Here is a 22,583-nt window from a genome sequence, read left to right on the forward strand (position 1 = left end):
TTGCCAGCTGCTGCCACCAGCAGCTCCTGCTCTGTGGTTGGGAGGATCTGTTGTATTCTCAGGTAATGCTCTGTGGTAGCTGATGATAAATGCTCTGTAGCAGCTGGTGATAAATGTCTGACTTGAAAGTAGGCATATATCTGAAGGCAGCTAGAAATTCTGACAATTATTTTTTCCCCAACCTACTTGTTTCTTTTGAGTGTTGTACCTTGATTAGTAGACTGGGAAAATATACAAGGATTCACTTTGTATATGTATTGGGATCATTGATGCTGCTGTAATACCTTGAGGATATCTCAGTGGGATGAATTTGAAAGCAATCATGCAGATATGTTTTCTCAAAATTATCTGATTCTAGTAAGGAGAGTAACAGAAAAGACAATGTAAACTAAGGAACAGCTTGAGGAATTACCCAGAGATGATAATTCAACACTGTTGTTTTCCTATCACATAAAACCTGCATGTGGCAGGATATTTGGAATTCATCCAAATAATAGAAACCCATTTTTACATTAATGGAAATGTGTTTGGTCAACATTTAGACTTAAAACTTTCTTCCTTCAAATACCTTTCCTTCCCAAGGTCAAAACAGTCTCAACATGACGTGTAATGGGTGATGTACATTTATACTAATTAGTTAAAATTATTTAGGAAGGACATAAACCTTCGTGCTTTTGGAAGCAGGACAAGTAATAGATACTTGGATTAAGAAGAAGATGTTTTCTAGAAAAAGTTTCTGTTGTTCCTTACATTGCTTTATCACAACTACATCCATGACTACAGATCAGGACTATCAGACCTGTTGTTCTTCCTGTGTTCGGGTAACCAAATTAAAAAGGTGAAGCTCTCACTATATGTTGGCTTTTGAATTCTTAGGGCAAAAACAAAGGGGAAGGAGAAATGAAAATCAATCCCCATTCCTCATGTGAGATGAGTATACTCTCACATCCACATTTGCAACACTCACATGTTTAATGGTCACTGATTCTGTAGCTAAAGACATTTATTTAAAATATGATGTTTTAGTGGTTCTTTTCTCTTTTCTATTCCAGCTGCTCAAGAACCTAATGCATTCAGAGCCAGACCACGATCCAGGTACTGCTTTCATTCCTGTTTCAGGAAAAGGCATATGTTCCTCTAGTGTTAGATACAAGGCATCTGAACTGGTGTTGGATTTTTTTTTTTTTTTAATTGGTGTTGTACTGGAAGTACAGCTCAGATCAGACAGATTTACCAGGAGGAATCTGTAAGCTATAGACCCTACATAAATACTGCACTGGGGCCCCATGATCTCTGGTCATAAGGTGCTGGAAGTTTTGCCTGTCTGCCCAGCCCTGCTGCCTTGCCAGGGTGGTGACTGCCTCCAGCCCAGCCCCAGGGGTGTTGTGGCAGGACACCCCATTGCAGGGAACATCCTCAGCAATTCTGTGCCCTTGCTGCCTGCACGGAGATTTCAAATGGAGGGGAGCACTGCACATTCCCACAGAAACAGCAGCAGTAGCTCAGCTCTCAGGTGTGGGTGAGTGAATCCCTTTATTGGCATCCGTGTGCTTGGCTGGGGTTGGTTGGTGTGTGAGGAAGGACTTCAGGACTGTTGTGTGCTAGAAGTGACATCTGCTGAATTTGGATGTTTGAAAGAAAAGGGAAACCTCTGCCAGAAAATATTCTATATAAATGGATTACCTCTTGAGTTGGTTGTCACCTACTGGTGTATAGTCATATTGTGAATTCACTTTAAAGTTTTTGGTTTTGGTGCTAGTTAGAGGACTCTGCTTGGGTTTTTTTTTCCTTGGGTAATGAGAGTATAATCAGAAGCTGTCTGCTTACAGGTTTGTCAAAGCCTGCTAGTAAGAGAGGATCAGCTATAAGCATGGTGATTGAAGATTGAAATCCTCTGTTCTTAGGACCTATAAGTGGGAAGGCTGAACTGGCTTGTGTGCTTTTTTTCTGCTTCTAGCCAAAGCTTTTTAGTTTCTGCAGAGTTTTAAATTTTCTTGCTGTGTTACTAAATTGCAAATATGAAAAAATGTGCACAAATACACAGAACACCAAATGCTTAAACAAGTTTAAAAAAAAGTCACTTGAATGTAACTACTCTGTCACATGTGGCTGTATGTCATCTCTCACATCTGACTGTATGTCACTGCTTCAGTGCAGAAGTTGACAATAAAGATGCCTGAGCACATCCTTGAACTTGGACCTGCCGTGCTTGCTGGAAATGGAATGAAATACAATAGGGGAAATTATTTTTCTCTTTAAAGAATGATTCGGATGTTAGGAAAAAAATGTGTACTAATGAACTTCAAAACCAGATTGGAATATATTCAGTAACTGAGAAAACAAATAAAAACAGTGTAAGAATTTGTGGTGTGAAAAATAAATCTGGTAAAATTGGTGGTGATGATAAACAAGTAGAATTGTTGGTGGCTCCTCTGGTGGGTCCAAAAAATTCTGACTCAGAGGGTGAGGAGGACTCTGACAGTCCTATTAGAGAAAGAAGCAAATCAGGAAGTCTTGTCTCTAGCAGAACCAGAACAAGAGGATGGAGTAAATCAGTGATTCAGGCTGCTTTAAGAAAAACTGTGAGACTGCTGGGAAAGCTGTCTATGTGCGTGTACTGTTTACTAACTGTGATTTATTGACTTGGAAACAGGATGGTGCATCTCATTGTAACAATCCAAATGCTATGCATAGTATTATTAAATCTGTGATGATGACATATAAACCTAGCTGGAGGAGATACATAAGTTTGGTTAGAAATATGTTTCTGTATGAAGAAAAAAAGAGTAGTTCTAGAAGAAGTAAAGGAAGGACTGAGTAGGAGAAAAGTTGAGAAGCTAGATAAGAAAACTGGGGAAGCAGGAATACCAAATCCTGATGAACTTCTCCCTAAAGAAGATCGTGAATGGGATTTGAATGAAGATGTTGGATTAAAAGGAATAAAAATGTGATTTTATATGGAATTAATAATGGAGTGGAAAAACCTAGGAGTCCTGCGAAGTTGTATGAGGTAAAGCAGGGAGACAGAGAATCTCCATTAGCTTTTTTATGAGTGGTTGTGCAAAGTGGCTCATAAATGGACAAAGTGGGACCTGGAGAGTGAGAGTAATAGGATGTTGCTCAATATGCTCTTAATTGGATAGCTGGCACTGGGTTTTAGGAACTTGTTTGGCAAAAAAAAAAAAAAAAAGGTCCAAAGGTCCATTTGCCATTAGTAGGAGTTATTTCTGTTTTACTCAAATGTGCTTTTGGTCTTGCCCTGACATGCAGAATGTGTTACAGTAAGTCTAACATCTCATGTTGCCAGTGCTCGTTTTGAACAGAATCTTGGTCTTGCTTGGTCTTGGTTTTTCTAAACTCATAACTACAACAGCTGAAAAAACTGAACAGTATTCATGAAAATCAAAATTCTTTGCAAATGTACCACACCACATTGGGATTAATGTGCTGTGAGAGGGCTTGGAAAGAGGTACTGAGACATGTATTTGACCAGTTGTAGTGACTTTGGAGCCATTCTATTTTTCTGGATTTTGTGGAATTTGGTGATAGTTTCCTATGGAAAATTTATTCTAATAGTTAAAAATGTATTCTACCAGTGAGAATATTACAATTGCGAAATGTGTACTAGCAAGAGGTCGGTTGAATCTATACCTGTATAAACATTACCCCTGCAGTTGGGAAAGGCAACAGGAACTCCAAGGGGTGTATATGGGGAATTTTACTTTGGTTTAATCAAAATAGTTGCTACAATTATCCTGCTGGCAAAGTTACATAAGAAGGCCTCAAGCTGTGTTACAAAAAGCCTTAAAAAATACTAGCCCTGTAAGCATGACTCATTCCTTTCTCCACATGCTTAGGTCCCTCTGTTGCCAAATAAATCTGTGTTGTTATAAGAGGGAACTCTTAGTCATTAGGGCAAGGAATTTCCACCATGAATCTGACTTCTACTCAGTGTATTTTTAGGTACTATTCACTATAATTGTTTAAAATTAATTTTTTAAATATAATATTTTCTGCTTTTCCCCAACATGTTTTTCCTTAGGTCTTATTCTAGCACATCAATAGAAGATGCTATGAAAAAGGGAGAAGAGCCCCCTACTCCACCTCCAAGGCCTCAAAAATCACATTCCAGAGCTTCCTCTTTGGATCTGAACAAGATATTTCAGCAAAACACACAAGGTAAAGTTTGCTTTCTTTGCTGCTTCTGAGACCATTCAGGTTAGCTGCGTGCTTGGCAACTTGATCTGTTTGCAGAAATGCTTGGCAATATGTGCATGAGCTGGCCTTTGCTGCAGACAGTAGTGCACTGCAGAACAGGAGTTCTGCTTGTGCACTTGCTTGTGTTACATGGCCACTGAGGGGAAAAATCACTGGTTCTATAATTAAGGTGATTATAAGGTTTTCTTGCACAGTAATGGGAAGTTTAACATATGGGAGTCTGTCATCACTGGCTGTTTATAACTCGTCTGGCTGTTTAGACAGCTCTCATCAGTAACTACAGTATAATTGATATTCATTACTATTTATTTTTTGTAGTTCAGAAGCAGGAAGAAAACCCTTAATGTTTAAACTGGGAGAAAGAAAGCAAACATTTCTGATGTTAAAGTCTAACATATGCATGAGAACAATCAGAAGCCACTCAGAGTAAAAAAAAAAAAAGGGTAATTTCTTTTGACATGGGTGCATGTTGAGGAGAGGGAAGAAAAATATAGAATAGCAGCTGGAGTGAACTGAAAGAAAATGGCTTTTCAGCACGTTACCCTTCGAGTGTGCCTCTTGCCTTCAAGTGGGAAGAGGAGCTGTTTGTTGAGGGCAGCAGTCACCCAGCGTGGCTGTGCCTCAGCAGTGCCCTTGAACAGATCAGAGGTTTGTGTGCTGCACACCAATCATCTGACTAAAGGACCAGCCTAAACACGGTCATGCTTATGCTTCAGAAGAAAGCCAAGGTTCGACCGTGTCAAGGAATGTTTAACTGGGCTCTCTAATGTGGTTCTTGGAGTAGAAAGAGTTTTACCTCTTGCTATATGGGACTTTTTTTGTGCAAACACTAGAGAGAATTCAAGAGTCCTGCTATGTGTGCTAATCCCTGAAACTCAATAGGAATAAACATTTTTTTTTGCCTTACACCAAGGAGTAATTCCTTATCTTTGTCCCTCTTGAGGGATCTGGTACCTCCAATTTTGGTTTTGTTATACATCAAAATAAATCCCAAAACAGAGCCAAGTGCACATTTTCTACTGCAACAAATCTTGGAATCCAGATAACAAGTATAACTGGAAGGAAATAAACTTGGGTTTAAATTTTGCTTGTAACACAAATGAAAGAAGAATGTAAATTCTTAAAGAAGTAATTCTGTGAATCAAAATTAACATCTTGAATTTGCAATGGTTCATTTCAAAAGTCACAAAGCGGCTTCTTTTGGGGAAGTTAACAAACTGTGTGCAGCTTTGGGTACCATAATATGAAAAGGACATTAAGCCATTAGAGAGTGTCCAAAGGAGGGTCACAAGGATGGTGAAGGGTCTGGAGGGGAAGCTGTGAGGAGCAGCTGAGGTCACTTGGTCAGTTCAGACTGGAGGAGACTGAGGGGAGACCTCACTGCAGGTACAACTTCCTCAGGAGGGGAAGACAAAGGGCAGGCACTGATCTCTTCCCTCTTGTGACCAGTGACAAGGGAATGGCCTGAAGCTGTGTCAGAAGAGGTTTAGGTTGGATATCAGGAAAAGGTTCTTCAGCTTTGTGAAGTGGACACTGGAACAGGCTCTCCAGGGAAGTGGTCGTGGCACCAGCCCTCAGTTCAAGAAGCATTTGGACAATGCTCTCAGGCACATGGTGTGACTGTTGGGGTGTCCTGTGCAGGGCCAGGAATTGGATTTGATTATCCTGGTGGGTCCTTTCCAACTCAGGATATTCTATTCTTCTATGTATATCCACCATGACTAGAATAATCCTATTTTGGTGCATTAGTTTTTATCCTACTAATTGTAGCTCAGAAATAATTTTAGTTTGGGGAGATTGGTGGATAATCTGCTTCCAGATCTACAAAGGAATGCTCACTAGTACTGAGTTTTGTTTTCAGTTCCACATAAGTAATGTTGTTCTATAGGTATAATTTCTTTAATTGTAAAATGCTTTGAAGCATTTGTTTTGTTTATTTCCTTCTTAAAGGGCAGAAAAAGAAAAATACTTCAGTTAAATTCAGTTAAAGACTGTGGCAAATCCCTGTTGTGGGTACTGGATTTTTTTTTTCTTTTGTTATTCATTTACTGCTGCTATATCATGTTTGTCATTATCTTATTGTGCCTTTCTCCTGGCCAGTATATACACAGAATATTTATCTGTGATGGCTGGCGTGTCCAGAAATGCATTAGCTGTAGAAATGTGCTTTAAAATTATTGAACTGGGAGGTTACTGGACTTGAAGAAGGCACCTTCATGGCTGTACTTCTCTGGGATGCTGCAATGAGTGTTACCCAGAACAGACATAAAAAAGCATGAGAACTTATTGGAAGGCACCACTTTCTGAAATATCCAAGTGAATTTCTGTTAAGAGACAGAATCGCTTCTATTTTTGTTTTTATTTGTGTAGACTTTATGTTAGCATCTGAGAAAAATCCTGCTGCTACATTCTCAATGTATTTCTTTCTGTTGAATATGTAATCTCTAGCATTTGGCCTGTGTTCATGTTAAGAAAATTCTTGGCTGGAGTTTATGCATTCTTGGAAGGACAACAGCAGGTTTTAAGTGGAAACAATAATGTCATTTTAAATGCATACATGACCTAGTTTACATCTTCATTTCTCCCCTAGCCCAGTCTCTAGCCAGATATGAGCCAAGAGCTCTCAGAGTAAGACCTGGGTATTGAGGGGCCCAAAATTGGGGCAGCTCAGAGCCCAGAGATCCTGCAGCAGAGCCCCAGCCACCTTCTAGCCTCAGCAGCAGCAGTAAGCTAGAGTCTGCCTTGAGGTGACTCTGGGGCTGGGGCAAGTCTCAGTTTGAGTATTAAAACCTGAAAATGCACCCATTGTCATCTGATGGTTTGTTCAGTTCGGTTTGCTGCCCATGACAGCTGACAAAGAATTTATTTCTGGGCAGTGACAGCAGTGTGAGTCTTATTAGATTCATACAGTTCCCTCTGAAATGCATTTTATTTCCCATTTAGTTTCATTTCTACTTTTAATTAACAGTTCTGTTGAACAAAGGATACTTGTTGGGAAAAGAGAATTTGCTTTGATGAAACGACAAGATTGTTATAAACAGTGTGGTTTTGTGTTATCTGGAAGTGGATTGAACAAAACAGCCATACAACTATTTACAAATGAATTTTTGACTGGAGGTTTTCAGCACTCATTTGCTTTTGAAACTCACCTCCTGCTGTGGCTGTCCCTGTGGTGAAGAACACGTGGAATGCAGGCACCATTTTTTACATAGGTTTCTAAGGAAGCACTCACTGTAACCTGGTTTCAGCCAGCAACAAGGGGCTAGCAATTTGGGGGTTTTCTCTCTTTTAAAATGTGAGGTGTTAAGTTCCACACCTGATCAGGTGGAAACACAACAAGCACTTTCTTGCAAGTGCAGTATTTCCTGTCACAGATGATGTTTTCTTGACTACAGTCAGATCTGTCAACTGTACTTAGCATTGCTGGGCTAGTGATGACTGCCAGACAAGAAAATGTCCTGTTTGTTCTAATTTGGTGTTCACAGGAAAGGAACAAGGGAATAGAATTTATTGGTGTGCATCCCACGTCACTCCTGTATTCCTTCATACACGTGTTCCCAAGCAGTTGGAAGTGGTACATGTATCATTAAGACTCAATCAGTACAATTGTCTTTCTGCACCCTCTCATTTTCATTAGTGCTAAAGGAAGACTGTTCAGCATCACGTTTTACCCTCTTTTTCATACATTTGAAGAAGATTTTTCATTACTTCCTTACTTCATCAGACTTCCATTACTTCATTCAATTAAGCACATCCTTTCCTTGAGCTTACAGGCTTGGTGGGTTTTATTTGCCAAGTGTGGAGATTTGTGAATAGCTAAATTAGGTTTTTTTATATTGGCCTAAGTCAAATTCTTTGTATTTCTGAATGGTCTTAAGTTTACATGTAAAATGAAACCGTTCATAACTGCGTAGGAAAAAGGATTTTGAGAATTAAAATGATTGTTGCTCTGACGTCATAGGTGTTTTGATGCAAACAGGCCCAAACAATAATCACAATACTGTTGTCCCAGTTGTTGTCAGGAATATCTTTTCAGCTTGATTGTCTTTTTAGCTTAGTGAGCCAAATGCAAGTGACTTTCCCTTTTGTTTACATGAAATTGAGTACAAAAAAACCTGCAAAACCTAACCTAGATAAGCATGATTACTGTATTATTTTCTATATTCTGTTATGCTCAATTGTATTTGCTGGGAAATGTCTGTGTCCATTGAGGTTAGCTGTCTAAAAGATGCAGTTGCTGAAGACAAGCTCTTAACGAGTGGTGCAGTTATGTTTTTGTATTTCTATAATACAGATTTATTAACTAAAATTTAATTTGAAAGCCAAAGTAACAAGGGGAACTTAGAATAGTAATGTTCTTTTTTTATGACTGAATTTAATTAAGTAAATTATTTTCAGGACTCCTTTCACTTGTTGCTCCTACATTAGTCTTGATTTAGTAAAATCCAGCTACTTTCTCAGGATTTTGTTAATGCTGTAATACTGTACTGTCTTGCACGTTACTGTGTTGTGTTTATTAATCAGACCATTAAACATTAAGTCAGGAAGATGAGAATTCTGAAGGACCTTTATTTTAGAGAAGAGATAATAGCAAATGCCCTCACCAAATATGCCATTTCACAAATTATTGTTTGCATATTGTACAAGACATTGCAGGCTTCATCAAGTGAGGAGCGTAGAGTCAAATGAGTGACTGGTTGTAAGGGTTGTGACAAATTAAAAATGTCTTATTGGCAGAGCACAGAGAACACAAAATAGAGCTGCTACTCATATTTTTTTCTCTGACTATGAAATACATTTTAAAAATAATTGCTGCAAAAGTACTTTTTTGAGTCAGAAAAGAGATTTTTTTCTTTTGAGACTCAGCCCCTAATCTGGTACTGGAGCTGTTGTTTTTTTCTAGTCCTGTTCCCTTTCAGAATATATTTGATGACTGAACTGAGCTTACTCTGAATATTCAGAATTTCATGAATATGAAATATTCATGTCTTCCTTCTTATTTGAATGGAAGAGATTTGTGCCTATCAGCCTTTTAGAATTTTTTATGAAGGATTTATGTGTTTACAACTGTGTAACTTAGTTTTTTGCCCAACTGGACAAGAACATAGTTAAAGTTAAATAAGATGTAGAAAATAGTGATATAAATGGATGAATAGTTATTACATTATAGGAATCTGATGGGGTCACTTATTTTTGCATTTTTAGTTTTTTATGTCTATCTCTAAGGGCTGAGTTGGGATGATACTTGACTGGGGTAAATCTTACCAGCCTTTTAAGTGTAGATTTTTTTTTTACAATTTGTGTCAATAAATGGAACTTTTAAAAAATCATATTTTCCCTTTCATCTAATCTTAGCTCTTTCAGGGACTGAAGAATGATTTGCAGTCTATTTTCATCCTGTTGCAGGTTGTTAGAAATTAAATTTTAATCCAAAAACTCTCTACAGAAAATTGCGAAGGTTGGAATGTTCTTGACTAGCCCCACCAGCCCCACTGACCTTTTTTATGATCCTGTGGGGGTTACTCTGTTCTGTTAAAAAATGTTCATCCATCATGGAGCAACTTTATAGGTTAAACAAGATAGGATCTGCTGTCTTGTGTGGAACAGGGGTCAAGCTGCCTCCCTTGGGGGGAGACCCTGGAGATGCAGACGTCCCCAGGAAGTGTGTGAGCCACAGGAGGGACCAGAGGGGTGGTGGCTGGTAGCCCCCTGCTCTTCCTGGCTCCCTTGTGCCTGTTCTGAGTGTGCCCATGTTGGAAGTGGTCAGGGATGGCCCGTGCTGGAATCTCCAGCACTGCCCCCCAGGTGTCCAGAGGAGAGAAGCTCTGGGAACATGGATCTCTAGGAGGTAGTGGAGGGATTGTGCCTCCCTGTGGGTGGAGAATGAAGCTGAAGTGAGACAGAACAAAACATTGGATAGTTTTGTTTAAGGGCAAAGGGAGGAGGGAGAAACAGTCCCCAAATAGAAACACACAGAAAAGGAAAGGGTAGAGAAAATAGTAACTAGGAAGTGAAATGGTTTAAGGAAAACAAGGGACAGGGAGGTAAAAATACAGATGTTGTGGATATATGACATAAACCAGAAAAGAGATGTTTAAAAATAATCTGTTTTACAGAATTTCTTAACACATGCTGAAATTCATAGATAGGACATTAAAAACAGACATCATAAAAAACCTCCAATGATATTTTGCTTGTTTGATTTGGAGGTGACCCATCACGGTGTCCTAAATGGTCACACCTGTGAGTTCATAGTGCAAAAACATTAATTAAAGCCTGGCTATATCTCTTCCTAATTACTTGGAAAGTACATGGATGATTTTCCACTCACTTAAGGTACAAATAACATTCTGTATGGTTAGCACATGAAACAGACCTGTAACAAGAGTGTGTGTCTGTGACATCAGGTGTGTGCATCATTTGCTGAGAGACAAGAACCTGCCTGCTGAGCAGATTCCCAAAACTAAATGTGAGAAGAGTTCTTCCACTGGCAATGCTTTTTACAGTATTTCTACAAACCTGGTAACAAAGTTAATGTCAGGAGTCTAAAACAGGTGTTTTTTTGCAATGCTATTACCTTCCAAGGAGACATTAGCAAGAATTATTGAAACATCCCTGGATCAATGGTATTTCACAACTACCTTACTAGAGTCCTTTATTAAATTTATATTCCGGGCTGAAGCTTTACAGGTGGTTTTTTTTTTTGGCTTGGCTTTTTTGGTTTGTTATTTTTTAGACATAGTAGTGAGAATTAATAAATCAGACCTCTTGAGAAATGGTTATTTCACAATCACTTACTAATGCTTCTGTTAGGAAGGTAAATAAATGAAGTTGTGCAAAGAATAGTGTCAGTGTTAGGGGATAACCAAGTACTAATTTCACTGAACAAGAATAGAAGTTTAGTAAGAAGGAGGTAAACAGAAACCAGCTTAGACACAGAACTTTTCTGTGCTCTGCCTTTGGCAACAGAAGCAGGAAAAATATCTCAAAAACCTCTCCAGAATAGTGGCAGAGTGGAAGGGTGAAAATGCTGGCTTCCCTGAGGAGCCAAGCCTTAGGTAGTTGGGGGAACTGAAGAATAATTCATTCTGTTAGCTTATCTTTTTTGAGCTGATTGCAGTATCTTACTCCCTTTGCTTCCTGATAATATTAATTGGTTGGTGTCTTTTTAAACTTGATCTGGGAGCTCAGGACTCTGAAGCAGCATAAGCTGATGGAAATCTACCATGCAACCAGCCTCTCCCTTGATCCAACAGTATTGTGGCATCCACTTGAAAAATGCCAAATACATCAGCCAGATTCTCTTTTGACTTGAGATGAGGTCATTCTCCTTGAGTAGGCAGGATCTAGTTTCAGTTTGGCCTGCAAGGTACAAAATGGCCCTTGACCCAGGAAAAGCACCCTTCCCTTCTTTCAGGAGATTGCTTATATACATATTCAATTCAGATGGGAACAAGGATGTACATTTTTTCTACCCAAAGTTTAACTTGTCTGAGATGATGTTCAAGATAAGGTGATAGACATCTAAAACCAAGATGTCATCCACGTGTAAGGAATTAATATGAAATATCTGACATGGAAATATTTCAGGAAATGTAGTTTTATATGCTTCTATTCCAGTATTAATTTTCAAAAATATCAGGCGTCCAGAAGCTGAGTGTATTATGCCAGTTTTTTCTTCAATACTGAAAACCAAAAGCATAGATGACTGTCATCAGGTAAGAGAAGTACAGCACCTTGCTCTTATTGCTCTAAAGGATCCCATGGGCCCAGACTCGTTCACCCTAGTTTTGGGATTCTCCACTGTGGTTGTATCTAGTGACTTAAAGACCTACTTCCATACATTTGTGGGGGCTGTTAAAACTTTTGTTTTTTCCTTCATCTTCTCTTCCTACATCAAATAAGTAAAGGAGCTGTCTGGGTGATTCCTAGGATTGTTATTTTTCACTGACACAAATAATGATTAAGTGCTGAGTGTTGTTGTCTGCTAGGGAGGCTGGAGGCAGAATGGTCAGATAAGATGGCATGAGCAGTTCTCAGAGTATACTATTGCAGCCTGCTGTTTGTTTTAAAATATTAATCTACCTTCAGATTGGAAAACCTGTTTTTTGATCTGGTGTGGTGTCATGTTAGTACTATCAGAGCTTTGTGATTGCCAAAATGGGGCAGCAAAATGGTCTTGGAAAGTTTCCATGCAGATAATCTGTCTTAAAGTGTAAACATGCTAGGTGAAGATTTTTGAACTGAAAACACTATCTTTGTGGGAGTAACTAGTGCATGAAAATGCTGTCATTTACAGGAATACATGTGATATGGATATTTAAATCTATTTTACTGGTACCTATATGGGCTTTCCACAGTGCCCTCTGTGGGATTTGCCTTACAGGATGGGGCTTTGAGCAGTCTGGTATAGGGGAAAATGTCCCGGCTCGTGACAGGGGGCTTGGATTGAGTTGATCTTTAAGGTCCCTTCCAGCCCAGACTGTTCCATGATTCTGTGGCTCAGCCTGGTTTGAATATCAGCAAAAGTTGCTCAATAGCAAGAGGACCTGTGCAAGGCCCATGCAGCTCCCTGGGCTTCTGCAAAGGGTCAAGACTTGTTTGCAAAGATCAGGGACATCAGCTTTTCCAAGCTCTGAGGCATGCCCCTGGAAGCACAACATTTGTCTATTTATCTGTTTGCTGCTCAGACCCAGAGTACTTGCTTTCATTTTGGAAACAAACCTTCCCCTGTATTTGTGTTTGCTCTGAGATAAGTGGTGCTGGCATCTCTGACAGCAAGAGCTGACCTGTGCAGGGCAGTCTCCCAGGAAGGAGAGGATTCTGGAATAGCCAGATAGCACAAATTACTTGCCAAAGTACAGGAAAACCTACAAGTGTCTGCTCATACTGTCCTCTTTTAGGGTAGTAACACCAGAGAAAGCTGAAGCCTGGGGATTTTTTTGTAAGTTGTTAGGGGTCCTCCAAAGTCAGCTAACTTTTGCTAGTAATTGTGCTCACATAAGCATGATTTCCTTCTAACAACAGGCCAAAGATCTTCTGCAACAGCAGGAATTCTATGAATATTTCATGAGTAGCTTAAGCTAGAATTTTTAGGATTAAAAAGAGGAAACTGGGTCAAATACACATGTCGTAAGCATCTAACTTCTTTAATGCTAGATTCGTATATGTTGCATTTTGAAAGCTGAAGAAGGAGTTTTTTGTGGTGGCTTTTTTTTTGTGTGGTGATGCGGTTTTTTTCATTGGACTATTTTATGGAACAATTACTTTTCCCTTTATAATTTTGTAGGGCAAATCCCAAGAGACTCATGGAGTTTCACAGTATGTCCAATGACTTCAGGAGATGCTTTCCCAGTATTAAGTGTCTGAGCTAAGTGTTGTTTTCAAATATTGTCACAAGCTGTAAATGCCAAAGCCACTGCCAGTGCCCAGATAAATGAAGTAATAACCTGAAGTTCAGATTAAAGGAAAGGGAGGTTTCTTCCTTTCTAAAGATCAGTTGCATTGGAGAGATGGAGAATGTAGTTACCACATCGTGCTGTTATTGCAATGGTCTTACAAACAGAACTAATTAAATGCAAGAGAAAGGATCCTGATGACTGTTTTTTTAATCTCTCTTACACCTGTAGGGGCTCCCTGGCATAACTTCTGTTTTAGTTGTTTTTAACTCTGTCTTTGGTATTGTGTGCCATATTAGGCTTCATTTTATAAGATGCAAGAGATGATGAAACAGAAAATGGAAAAAACTCACCAGTATATTACAGGTCTCTTTGGAGCTGTGAATAGTCAATATGGGTGTTCTCAATGTTTTCACACACAGTTTTACTCATGTCGCAATTATCTGTATGGTTAGTATCTTTTTTCTTATTATTTTCAACCATGTATGCATTTTTAGATTTGGTATATAAAATATATAAATGGCTAAGCTATAACATGGCTCTTAATGGTCTTTGTGGTCTTTTTAAAATAGAAGTGGAAATAGAAAGTGTATAAATGTAATTGATTGCTTAGCATTATTGTGGTAAAGAGCATTTCTGAATTTAATACTGTTGGGAGTTTTTTGTTACACAAATATACAGCAGTGCAGGATGAACTGTCTGGTGTCTTTGCCATCAAGATCAAGTGCTGAGCATTCAGTGCAACAGGAGCTTGGGGAGGGTAACCCAGTTAGTCCTGGTTGATGTATCTGTGCCAGCCTAGTCCTCCTCTCTGCCTCCTCACAGTTGCCTTTGGAAGCTGTCATCTATTCTGTAGTTTTGTCCCAAATGGGTTTTAGGTATTTTAAGAAAACTGAAAATTACAGCGTTGCACCTACGTGATTATGACCGTCCCTTTTGCTGGCTCAAACTCAAAGCTGATATTATGTTGTCCTATAGGGGCTTGAATTGGCAGTTAGGATTTGTCTTCCTCCTCCCTCTGAAATACCTCCTCTGAGTAAGAGCATGCAGATACAAAATATAAAACGAAATAAATGGATTTCTTTTTGGTTCATTTAGGCCTTTGTGCTATTAATTCCATGGCAAATGTTTTCTTTTTAAGGCTGTACTCTATCACAGGGTGTTTTTTCCACAGTGAATGCTAGTGTCCACATTGGGTGCTAAAGTGTCACTTTTAAGAAGGGCAATATTTTTAATGACAAAGAAGAAAGTCTGAAGAACAAGTGGACCCTCTTTCTGGGTTTCTTTAACTGGAATTAGATTGCTTTACCTACAGGTTTTGTGGCTGACTGGCTTCTTTCTTTGCTTTTTGTCATAACATTTGGGGGTTTACAGCAATTAAATCACTACTCATTCACTATTCATGAAGTTATTTCAAACAAGCTTTTGCTCAATAAAGATCAAGTTTGGGTTTTGTTTTAAATCTTGAATACTGCCTCTTCACTAGGAGGAATTTCCACTTATCCTGTGAATTAATTGTGGGTTTATTTGGAATTAAATTACAGTGATTTTGTTTGGTTGGGGTATTTAATCATCATCTTCTTCTTTTCCCACTGTTCAGCTGTGAGGTCTGGCTGGCTGCCCCCACCACCACCTGCACTGCCCCCTCGACCTTCTGTATCTCAGGTATGGACAAAGTTTTAGTTCTCTGCTATGTGCTATTTGTTTATTTGTGTTACTGCTGCAGTGGTTAGCACAACTTGGCTTGGACATAGCAGTTGTTATTGCTTTCAAGTTAATGAAAATCTGCATTTTGCAGTTCCATGTCCTTCTTCCTGTGTCTGGCTGGCTGGCATGTTGCAGTGTCAAATTACAGAGTAATTAAACCTCTTTGCCATGGAGTTGACATGCACCCACTAGACCTAAGTGTAAATAAAAGGCTAGCAAAGTTAGTCTCCTAAAATGAGTTTCATGCCTGAAGGCATGGGCTTGATACCTGCTGTTGCTAGTTGTTTCTTGAGCTTCAAAAACACTGAGGGAAAACACTGAGGTTCCTGCTAAGGGAACCATGACATGGGAGTGTGTGCTGCACCCATGGGCTTGAAAAAAATAATGCTGAAGGAAGTGAATGCCACATCAGTTATGTTGTTAATTTCAAAGTTTCAAACCATTAGTGCTATGCTTTTATTTTGAATTTGGAGTGAGTTTTTGGGTTTTGTTTTTAGAGCATGACACAACTACAGCACAACACAAATTGACGAAATCATGCATGTCTGCATCAATATAATTCCTCACCTTTCAGGAAATGATGGAGGAGCATAATATTTTTCTATGTTGTTGGTTGTGTTAAGTCTTAGGCAGCAATATGCTTAATATATTACTCCTTTAGAAGTATATGATATATATACACTTCTATGACGTGTATGATAGAAAACAAATCCACAGGGAAGCTGACAGGCCTCACATACAAAAAGCTGGAGAGATACCTTCCTTAGGCTAGAATGGTCATCACTTGAGCTTTGGATGTACCCTTAAGAGTGTGCTGTTGAGCACCTCTTACTGCACAGTGCTTATGATAGAAATTTTTAGAGGCTTGCTGCCACACACATCCATCAGCAGCTTGTGCTCTCCTTCTCCCCATCCCTTACTAGCACTGAGTGCAGTTTCTGACTTGAGGACTGTAGACTCTGGTTTGAGCTTGCATGTTTCCCCAGTCAGGATGGCATTAACCATGCTGCTAACAGCACACACCCCTTAGTGCCCCCATCACATTCCTGCTTTGTCTGACACTCCCCAGAGAGCAGCATTTCCCTCTGGCTTCCCCAGATCCCATAGCACAGCTCCCTACTCCCCGTCCCAGATCCCCAGTACAGCTCCCTACTCCCCATCCCAGATCCCCAGCACAGCTCCCTGCCTCCCAGTGGTGTGCCTGCAGTTGCTCCTGCCCCTGCTGCAGCTTCCCACAGTGCTGGCTTTGTGCAGTGCAAGCCCTCTTGCTGCCGTGGGGAAAGCACTAACTACAACAAATTCTCCTCTCACAGAACAAACCCGTTGGTTTTAAGCAAGATGCTGTTAATTGTCTGTTCTCTTGTCCTGTGATCAGGTTGCATTTCCTTAGCAGAGGAGGGACAACTTAATTTGTTTATGCATGTCCAGCAGCTTCCTTACCAAATACTGAACCAATTGCTCACCCTACATGGGGCATGCAAAATACAGGACCTTTCTAAAATGATAAACATGAGAAGATTCTCATGTGGAAGTTTTGATCCAGTCCTCTCCATTACAAAGGTCTGGTTTTTAAAAAGAAAGAGTGCTTTCTCTGCCTGCTCAGTAATGCATATCAGCTGATGCTTTGCTAACATGCTTCACTTACATTTACTTAATTTACTTCTGATGATACTTAAAGATATTGAATCAAATATCAAAATACTATTGTACTCATGTCTTCCAAAACTCTATCTAAACCAGTTCGTGAAAATACAATAAGCTTCATGCTCATGAGATTGTTAATTTTTTTTCTCCAAGCATTCCTGTCTGTGATAAAGTTAACAGATAGTAGGAGAAGTATGAGTGATGGGGTCATAATTCAGCTGAGCTGACCTTTGCAAATAACATGTAAACAATAGTGAACATTTGGATTACCATAGTCCAGTGGGACCTTGATTTAAGGAGCACAGAGAAGTTGGAGGAAGGGATCTGCTTTCAAAGCTGAGATAGGATCAAGACCTGAAGAAAAGCCATGAGGCTGAAATTGCATATTCAGCTTTTTCTTGTTTCAAGATTTACCAAATTCTCCTTAAATTTTTGTATTAACTTATTTTTCAACAGTGTTATTGAAAATCATTCTTTAGTGTCATTTTGCTGAACACCTGCAGTTAAGCACTGTTAATGACAAATGTAGCTTGCACGTGAAGCAAACCCTGCATATTTCAGGTGGCTGTGCACCTTATAAGTATGCTCATGATATGATTATTTTGGCTCAGCTTTGGAAATCAGTTGATGGAGGAGGAGAGGGAAATAATTTCTTTCTGAGGACTATAGTTTTCTATGGATGACTGAGAAGCAGCTTGAACCAGTTGGCTCCTTAGAGTGAGATTAAAGGACTCATAGGATGTAAAGACCAAAGTGCATAAAACAGAGGCACCCAGGGGTAGGTGTTACATTTCAGTGGATCAGAAGTCCAGAATATAGAAATGACACGTTGAATTTGGTCCTGTGTTGTGGTGCTTTTTAGTAGAATTATTTCAGCCTTTAGGAAAACATTATTTTTCCTGTCAGAACCTCCAAGGTAATCAACCTTGGTGAGTTACTGAATCACTGGTTATTCAGAGTGTGCCAAATACCTCCTCTCAATCACAAACTTCCTAAATTATGCCCACATCCAACTCTGCTTCCGTAGTCCAGGCAGCTGAATTACGAGGGACAAGGGCTGTATCACTGGGTGAGCAGAGCACAAGGTGATACTTAGAGCTGATACTCTTGTGGCCTTGACTTCACAGCTCAGGGGATGCACAGGCTTACTGTGGCAGGTTCGATGTTGGGATGCTGTGAGGACCTGTTTATGGCAAATAGCCTCAGGGCAGGCTTCTCTCTCAGCTTGCTGCTGCCAGCCCGTGCTGTTCCACACCTCTGCTGGGCAGACACCTCTACAGGTGGTGGCTGCATCTCTTTTTGCTTCTATGGCAGTTTTTGGAGCTGATGGATATAACTCTGTGTTTCCTTTTTCTTGATGGCCTCTAAAAGACTATGGTAGTTCCTTCTCAGGATGTGCCTCCATTGCCAAAGTCAGCATTTTATTGACTTTGTATCAATCTACAAGCTATATTTAAGTTTTCCTCAGAGCTTTCAACAGACACTTCTCTGATGCAGTGATGTTTTTATCTGAGGTCCCTCTGGTGCCTGTCAGTAACCCGAATAAATAAAGATGGAAAAAAGGCCAGTTTAAATAGTGTGGATACATCATTATTTTCAGTTCATGATCTTTTAACCCTAATTCCAGCTCATACCTCTCTGCACCCCAAGCCATTTTGCATTGATACTTAGAGTAAGACATTGTGAATTGCAGAATGAACTCTTTTATTGAATTAATCAATTCATATCGCTTTCCTATTAAAAAAAGTCATTAAAGTTTTGCCTCAATTCTGTAAAGAGTTCTTGGAAAGATTGTGTATGGAAAAGCACTTACACACAGACGAGATGGGGTTTTTTTTGATTTGTTATTTTGAAGTGTCTTCCTTTTGTGCCTGTGTGTAACTTCACTGACACCTTCTGTGATCTCTAGTAGCACATCTCACATTTAGCAATTCTGCAGTAGTTTCTTGGATTTAAGGACAATTTTATCCATATTGGTTTCCCAACTTTTTTGACCATAAATGTTTCATATACTACAAGCTGTTGTGGACTTAGGATACTGGCAATGCCCCACCTCTGCTTATTTCCCATGGCATGCTGTAGCATATAGAAGAGATAACCTGTAGCTTTTGGAGATACCTACTGTGAGTTTTTTCTGGGCTTTTAGAGAATGGAATTCAGTGGCCTGTAAGTTTTCCTCATCCTGTGTTCCTAACTTGATAGCAAACTTAAGTCATCAAGGAGAAATAGCATAAAGGCAGCCCCAAAACTTTTGGACAGATCCAGGGCTGTACAGAGAAAATTTGTGTAACATGGAGGTGCAAGAATCACAGTAGGAAGGCAATAGCTATGCAGATGATTTGCAGTGACACAGATTTCAGATAGAAAATAACTTTGGGTGCTCATGAATAACATTCTGCTGGAGCCAAACATGTATGCACATTTCATATAAGCCCCTGTTGTTAGTTTTTTAATGGAAAACAAAATAATACTTTATTACTGTTGGCTTTTAAGCTTACAGAAGTCATTTACCACAGCTGCTTTCTCTGGGAGATTTAGTAACATATTTATGTTAATAGGAATTACGGATGAACACCAAAAAACAAATATAACTTTAGGATTTTATCCAACATCAGCTAACTATCTGCAATGTTGCCCAGTTAGAGCAACATTCCTTTATTTAAATTACTCTATTTCAGTACCTTCCTGTTCAGCAATGAAGGCGTATCTTCAATCCTGCCTGTGCTGTATAAGGGAATTTGAAAACAGTGGGACTGGAAGAAAACTCTGTGTATCTTGGCTGAAAAAACTGATGTTCCTGGTCTCTTTTCCCAGAGTCACAATTTTTTAAGCCTGTTGGTTTTGTAAATTCACACTGGTTTGTGCTGCACTTTTATTTCTGGAGACCTTGGGAAGTGTTTTTCCCACTGATTCCATGCTGGCAGTTTTGGCAGGCGCTGAAAAAATTGTGGGTGAAGGCAAAGCATTCAAGTGAAGTAGAATAGGTAGGCAGCTGTTAACATTATCAAATTGAAATACCCTGAGTACAGTGCAGCTCTGAAGATTAAAATCTCACTGTGTTATATGAGCTCAGAATTCAGCTGTCAGTTTAGTGGCCATTGTTACCATTATATGTTATTGATTTGGTGAAATCCTGGAAATTAAGCACTGTGAAGGGTGATGGGTGGGTCACCCTGCATAGTCACAGGCCCTGGTGGTGTTGGAAAGCAAAAATATTACTCTTTTTAATGTATTGAATGTTCTGCTCTCCAAATGTTACTTGATACTTCATAGCTCCTTGAAACTTTTTGGCCATTCATCATCCAGAATTTCAAGTGAAAACTGGGATGCATTTCAAGAAGTTGTCTCTACTAACATGCCTCCACGTTCTGCTGAATCTGTGGCTCAGGCTGGATTTTGAACCATCAATTACATGTGCCCATGCTGAGGCCAAGAGGTGGGGAAGGTTTCCCATCAGTCCTGCTGAGACTCCGGTTCTCCAGAGCAGGCTGGCCATGTGCAGGCTCCAGGCATCCCCCCACACCAGCGCCTTTGGCTAAAGCAGGGATACACGGAGGATGAGGCTGGACGTCTTACAAGGCTGTTTGGAGAAAATACTCAGGCATTCCTTTATTCTGTGAAATTACATGAGGAATTTTAAGTGCTGGCAGGACACCTTGAATTTTATAGAAAGGAGCTTTTCTGTTACATAAATAAAAATTTCCCCCACAAAAAAGTAGAGATTTTGCTTTTGGCACCATGCAATTTTATACATGATGGTACTCTCTCAAGTAATTTTTATATTAAAGGAATACTTTTTAGCTTGCATTTACAACCACTGTGCAAGGAAAGGTTGGGGTTTTTTTGATTATCTTCATGGTCTTGGCTGCAGAATAACATATGTTGTATAAGCCATGCAATGGGTGCTGAAGAAGCATGTAACAGTAATGAAACCGAAAGTCTTCTATAACATGAAAGATTTTGCCATCTGCCGCTTTAATATAATACAAATGGATTATCTTCCTCTCATGAAAATTATATATTAAATCTAAGACAGCCAGACAAAATAAATTGCGATTTAAGAAGTGGTGGAAAGTAGCACATTTAAAATTGAATTTGAGGAGTAGTTGATGGATGCTGTAAAATCCGTTCTAAAGAGGTTTCTGGAAGAGTGGAAGAAGGTGAGTATCTTAATTAAAATGTGTTGTAACAATTTTTTAATTTGGCTTCACATTTATCATAACAACAAAAAAAGAAGCTAAGAACCCAATGCCTGTATCTCTAGTGGAATGCACATATGCCTTTCTAGCTTACGTTAATCTGGTTTTGTGGAAGTTGAAGTATTAAAACAGATTGTTAATGCTTCCATCTGGGTCCTATTCTTTCCTTGTGAATGAGCTGAACATTGCAGCAATTTGTTTGTATTTACTGCCTTTCTCCTCAACCTTATCACCAGCCCTCAGATAGCTCAGGGAAAGAAAAAGCTTATCAAAACTTCAGGGCTGCACAGTGCTGAGAAAGCAGGCAGCACACTAAGACCCTGGCAGCTTGTTGCATTTGCATCCCTGTGGGGTTTTTTTCTGTCTTAGCATTTTTGGTTTCTGTAATAAGCAATAAAAAGAATTGATGATTCAGTGTGGGATGCAGGAGACTCACAGAAACTGGAATTGAGATGTCTCGACTCCCAGAAATTGGCTTTAAGCACAAAAATATGAGTGTTTAGAAAGGAGCAAAATACCTCTTAAATGAACTTACACAGAGATGATAAAGATTGAAATGGGCACATGCAGAGCATTAAGCATATTTAGTATCCTACTTTTTTGTAGAGATAAGCTGTTCTCAATAGTTTTTTGCAGAGCTAAGCAGTGGCACTATATAGGTAATGATTATGGGCTACTCCAATGAATGCACAAAGATAATTTCATTTCTGTGAGTAGTACAAGTGACTACAATGGGACTATTTCCATGTGTAAAGTTAGCCTGGAGCTTAAGTGTGGGCGAAATTGAATTGTGGGAATGATTGAATATATATATATACTTCACCTGTTGCAAAAAGGCTATCAGGTAACAGAAATATGAAAGCTTGGTGTAGATCTTCTGTTCTGGAACATCAGTTATGGATTGTCTTGAAAAGTGGATGTGAAATCTACGTGTAATCCAGCATTGCAAAGCAAAAGAACTGGAAATGTAAGTGAAGAAGCAGTTGTTAAGATATTGTGTTCTCTTATGGTTATGAAAATCTTTCATCTGAGGCTTTCAAAGCACTCAGTGCCTAAGTGAGCTTTACATATTCTTGTAGGAAGGTACTGTTAAGTATGGTCACATAGAGCAGTGAGGATCATGGCTGGTCAGGGATCCTGTGACGAAATAATGAGCATTTGCAGCTCTTAACACTCTCATTCACGATGAGGAATTATTTGTCCTAGTGCTCAGTATTGGCCATAGGCCACAGATTGGGCTCTATCTGTGGCCATTGCACAGAAACTTTATTGGCCAGTTCTGCCTTCTGCCTGGAAGAATGAGAAGGGTATGGCTATTCCTAGAAAAGTTGAGGCTGTGCTAAGCAAACAAGAGATACTGTCTGCTAATATAACTGGACTGCTCTCTGCAAAGAGAATCTCTTGGAATGGTCTGCCC

General features: G+C 39.4%; 1 protein-coding gene across 2 annotated transcripts in view; it reads left to right on the plus strand.

The window, feature by feature from the left end:
• Positions 1 to 22,583, plus strand: part of REPS2 (RALBP1 associated Eps domain containing 2) — a 94,616-nt gene that overhangs the window by 57,334 nt on the left and 14,699 nt on the right. For both annotated transcript variants that reach the window (XM_014875844.2, XM_088160232.1), the window contains exons 12-14: positions 1,053 to 1,095; positions 4,043 to 4,179; positions 15,217 to 15,281. In XM_014875844.2, the coding sequence (XP_014731330.1) occupies positions 1,053 to 1,095; positions 4,043 to 4,179; positions 15,217 to 15,281 (245 nt within the window). The remainder of the gene's footprint in view (positions 1 to 1,052; positions 1,096 to 4,042; positions 4,180 to 15,216; positions 15,282 to 22,583) is intronic.

Source organism: Sturnus vulgaris, chromosome 2, assembly GCF_052056855.1.
Source record: "Sturnus vulgaris isolate bStuVul1 chromosome 2, bStuVul1.hap1, whole genome shotgun sequence".
In the NCBI taxonomy this organism is placed as follows: domain Eukaryota; kingdom Metazoa; phylum Chordata; class Aves; order Passeriformes; family Sturnidae; genus Sturnus; species Sturnus vulgaris.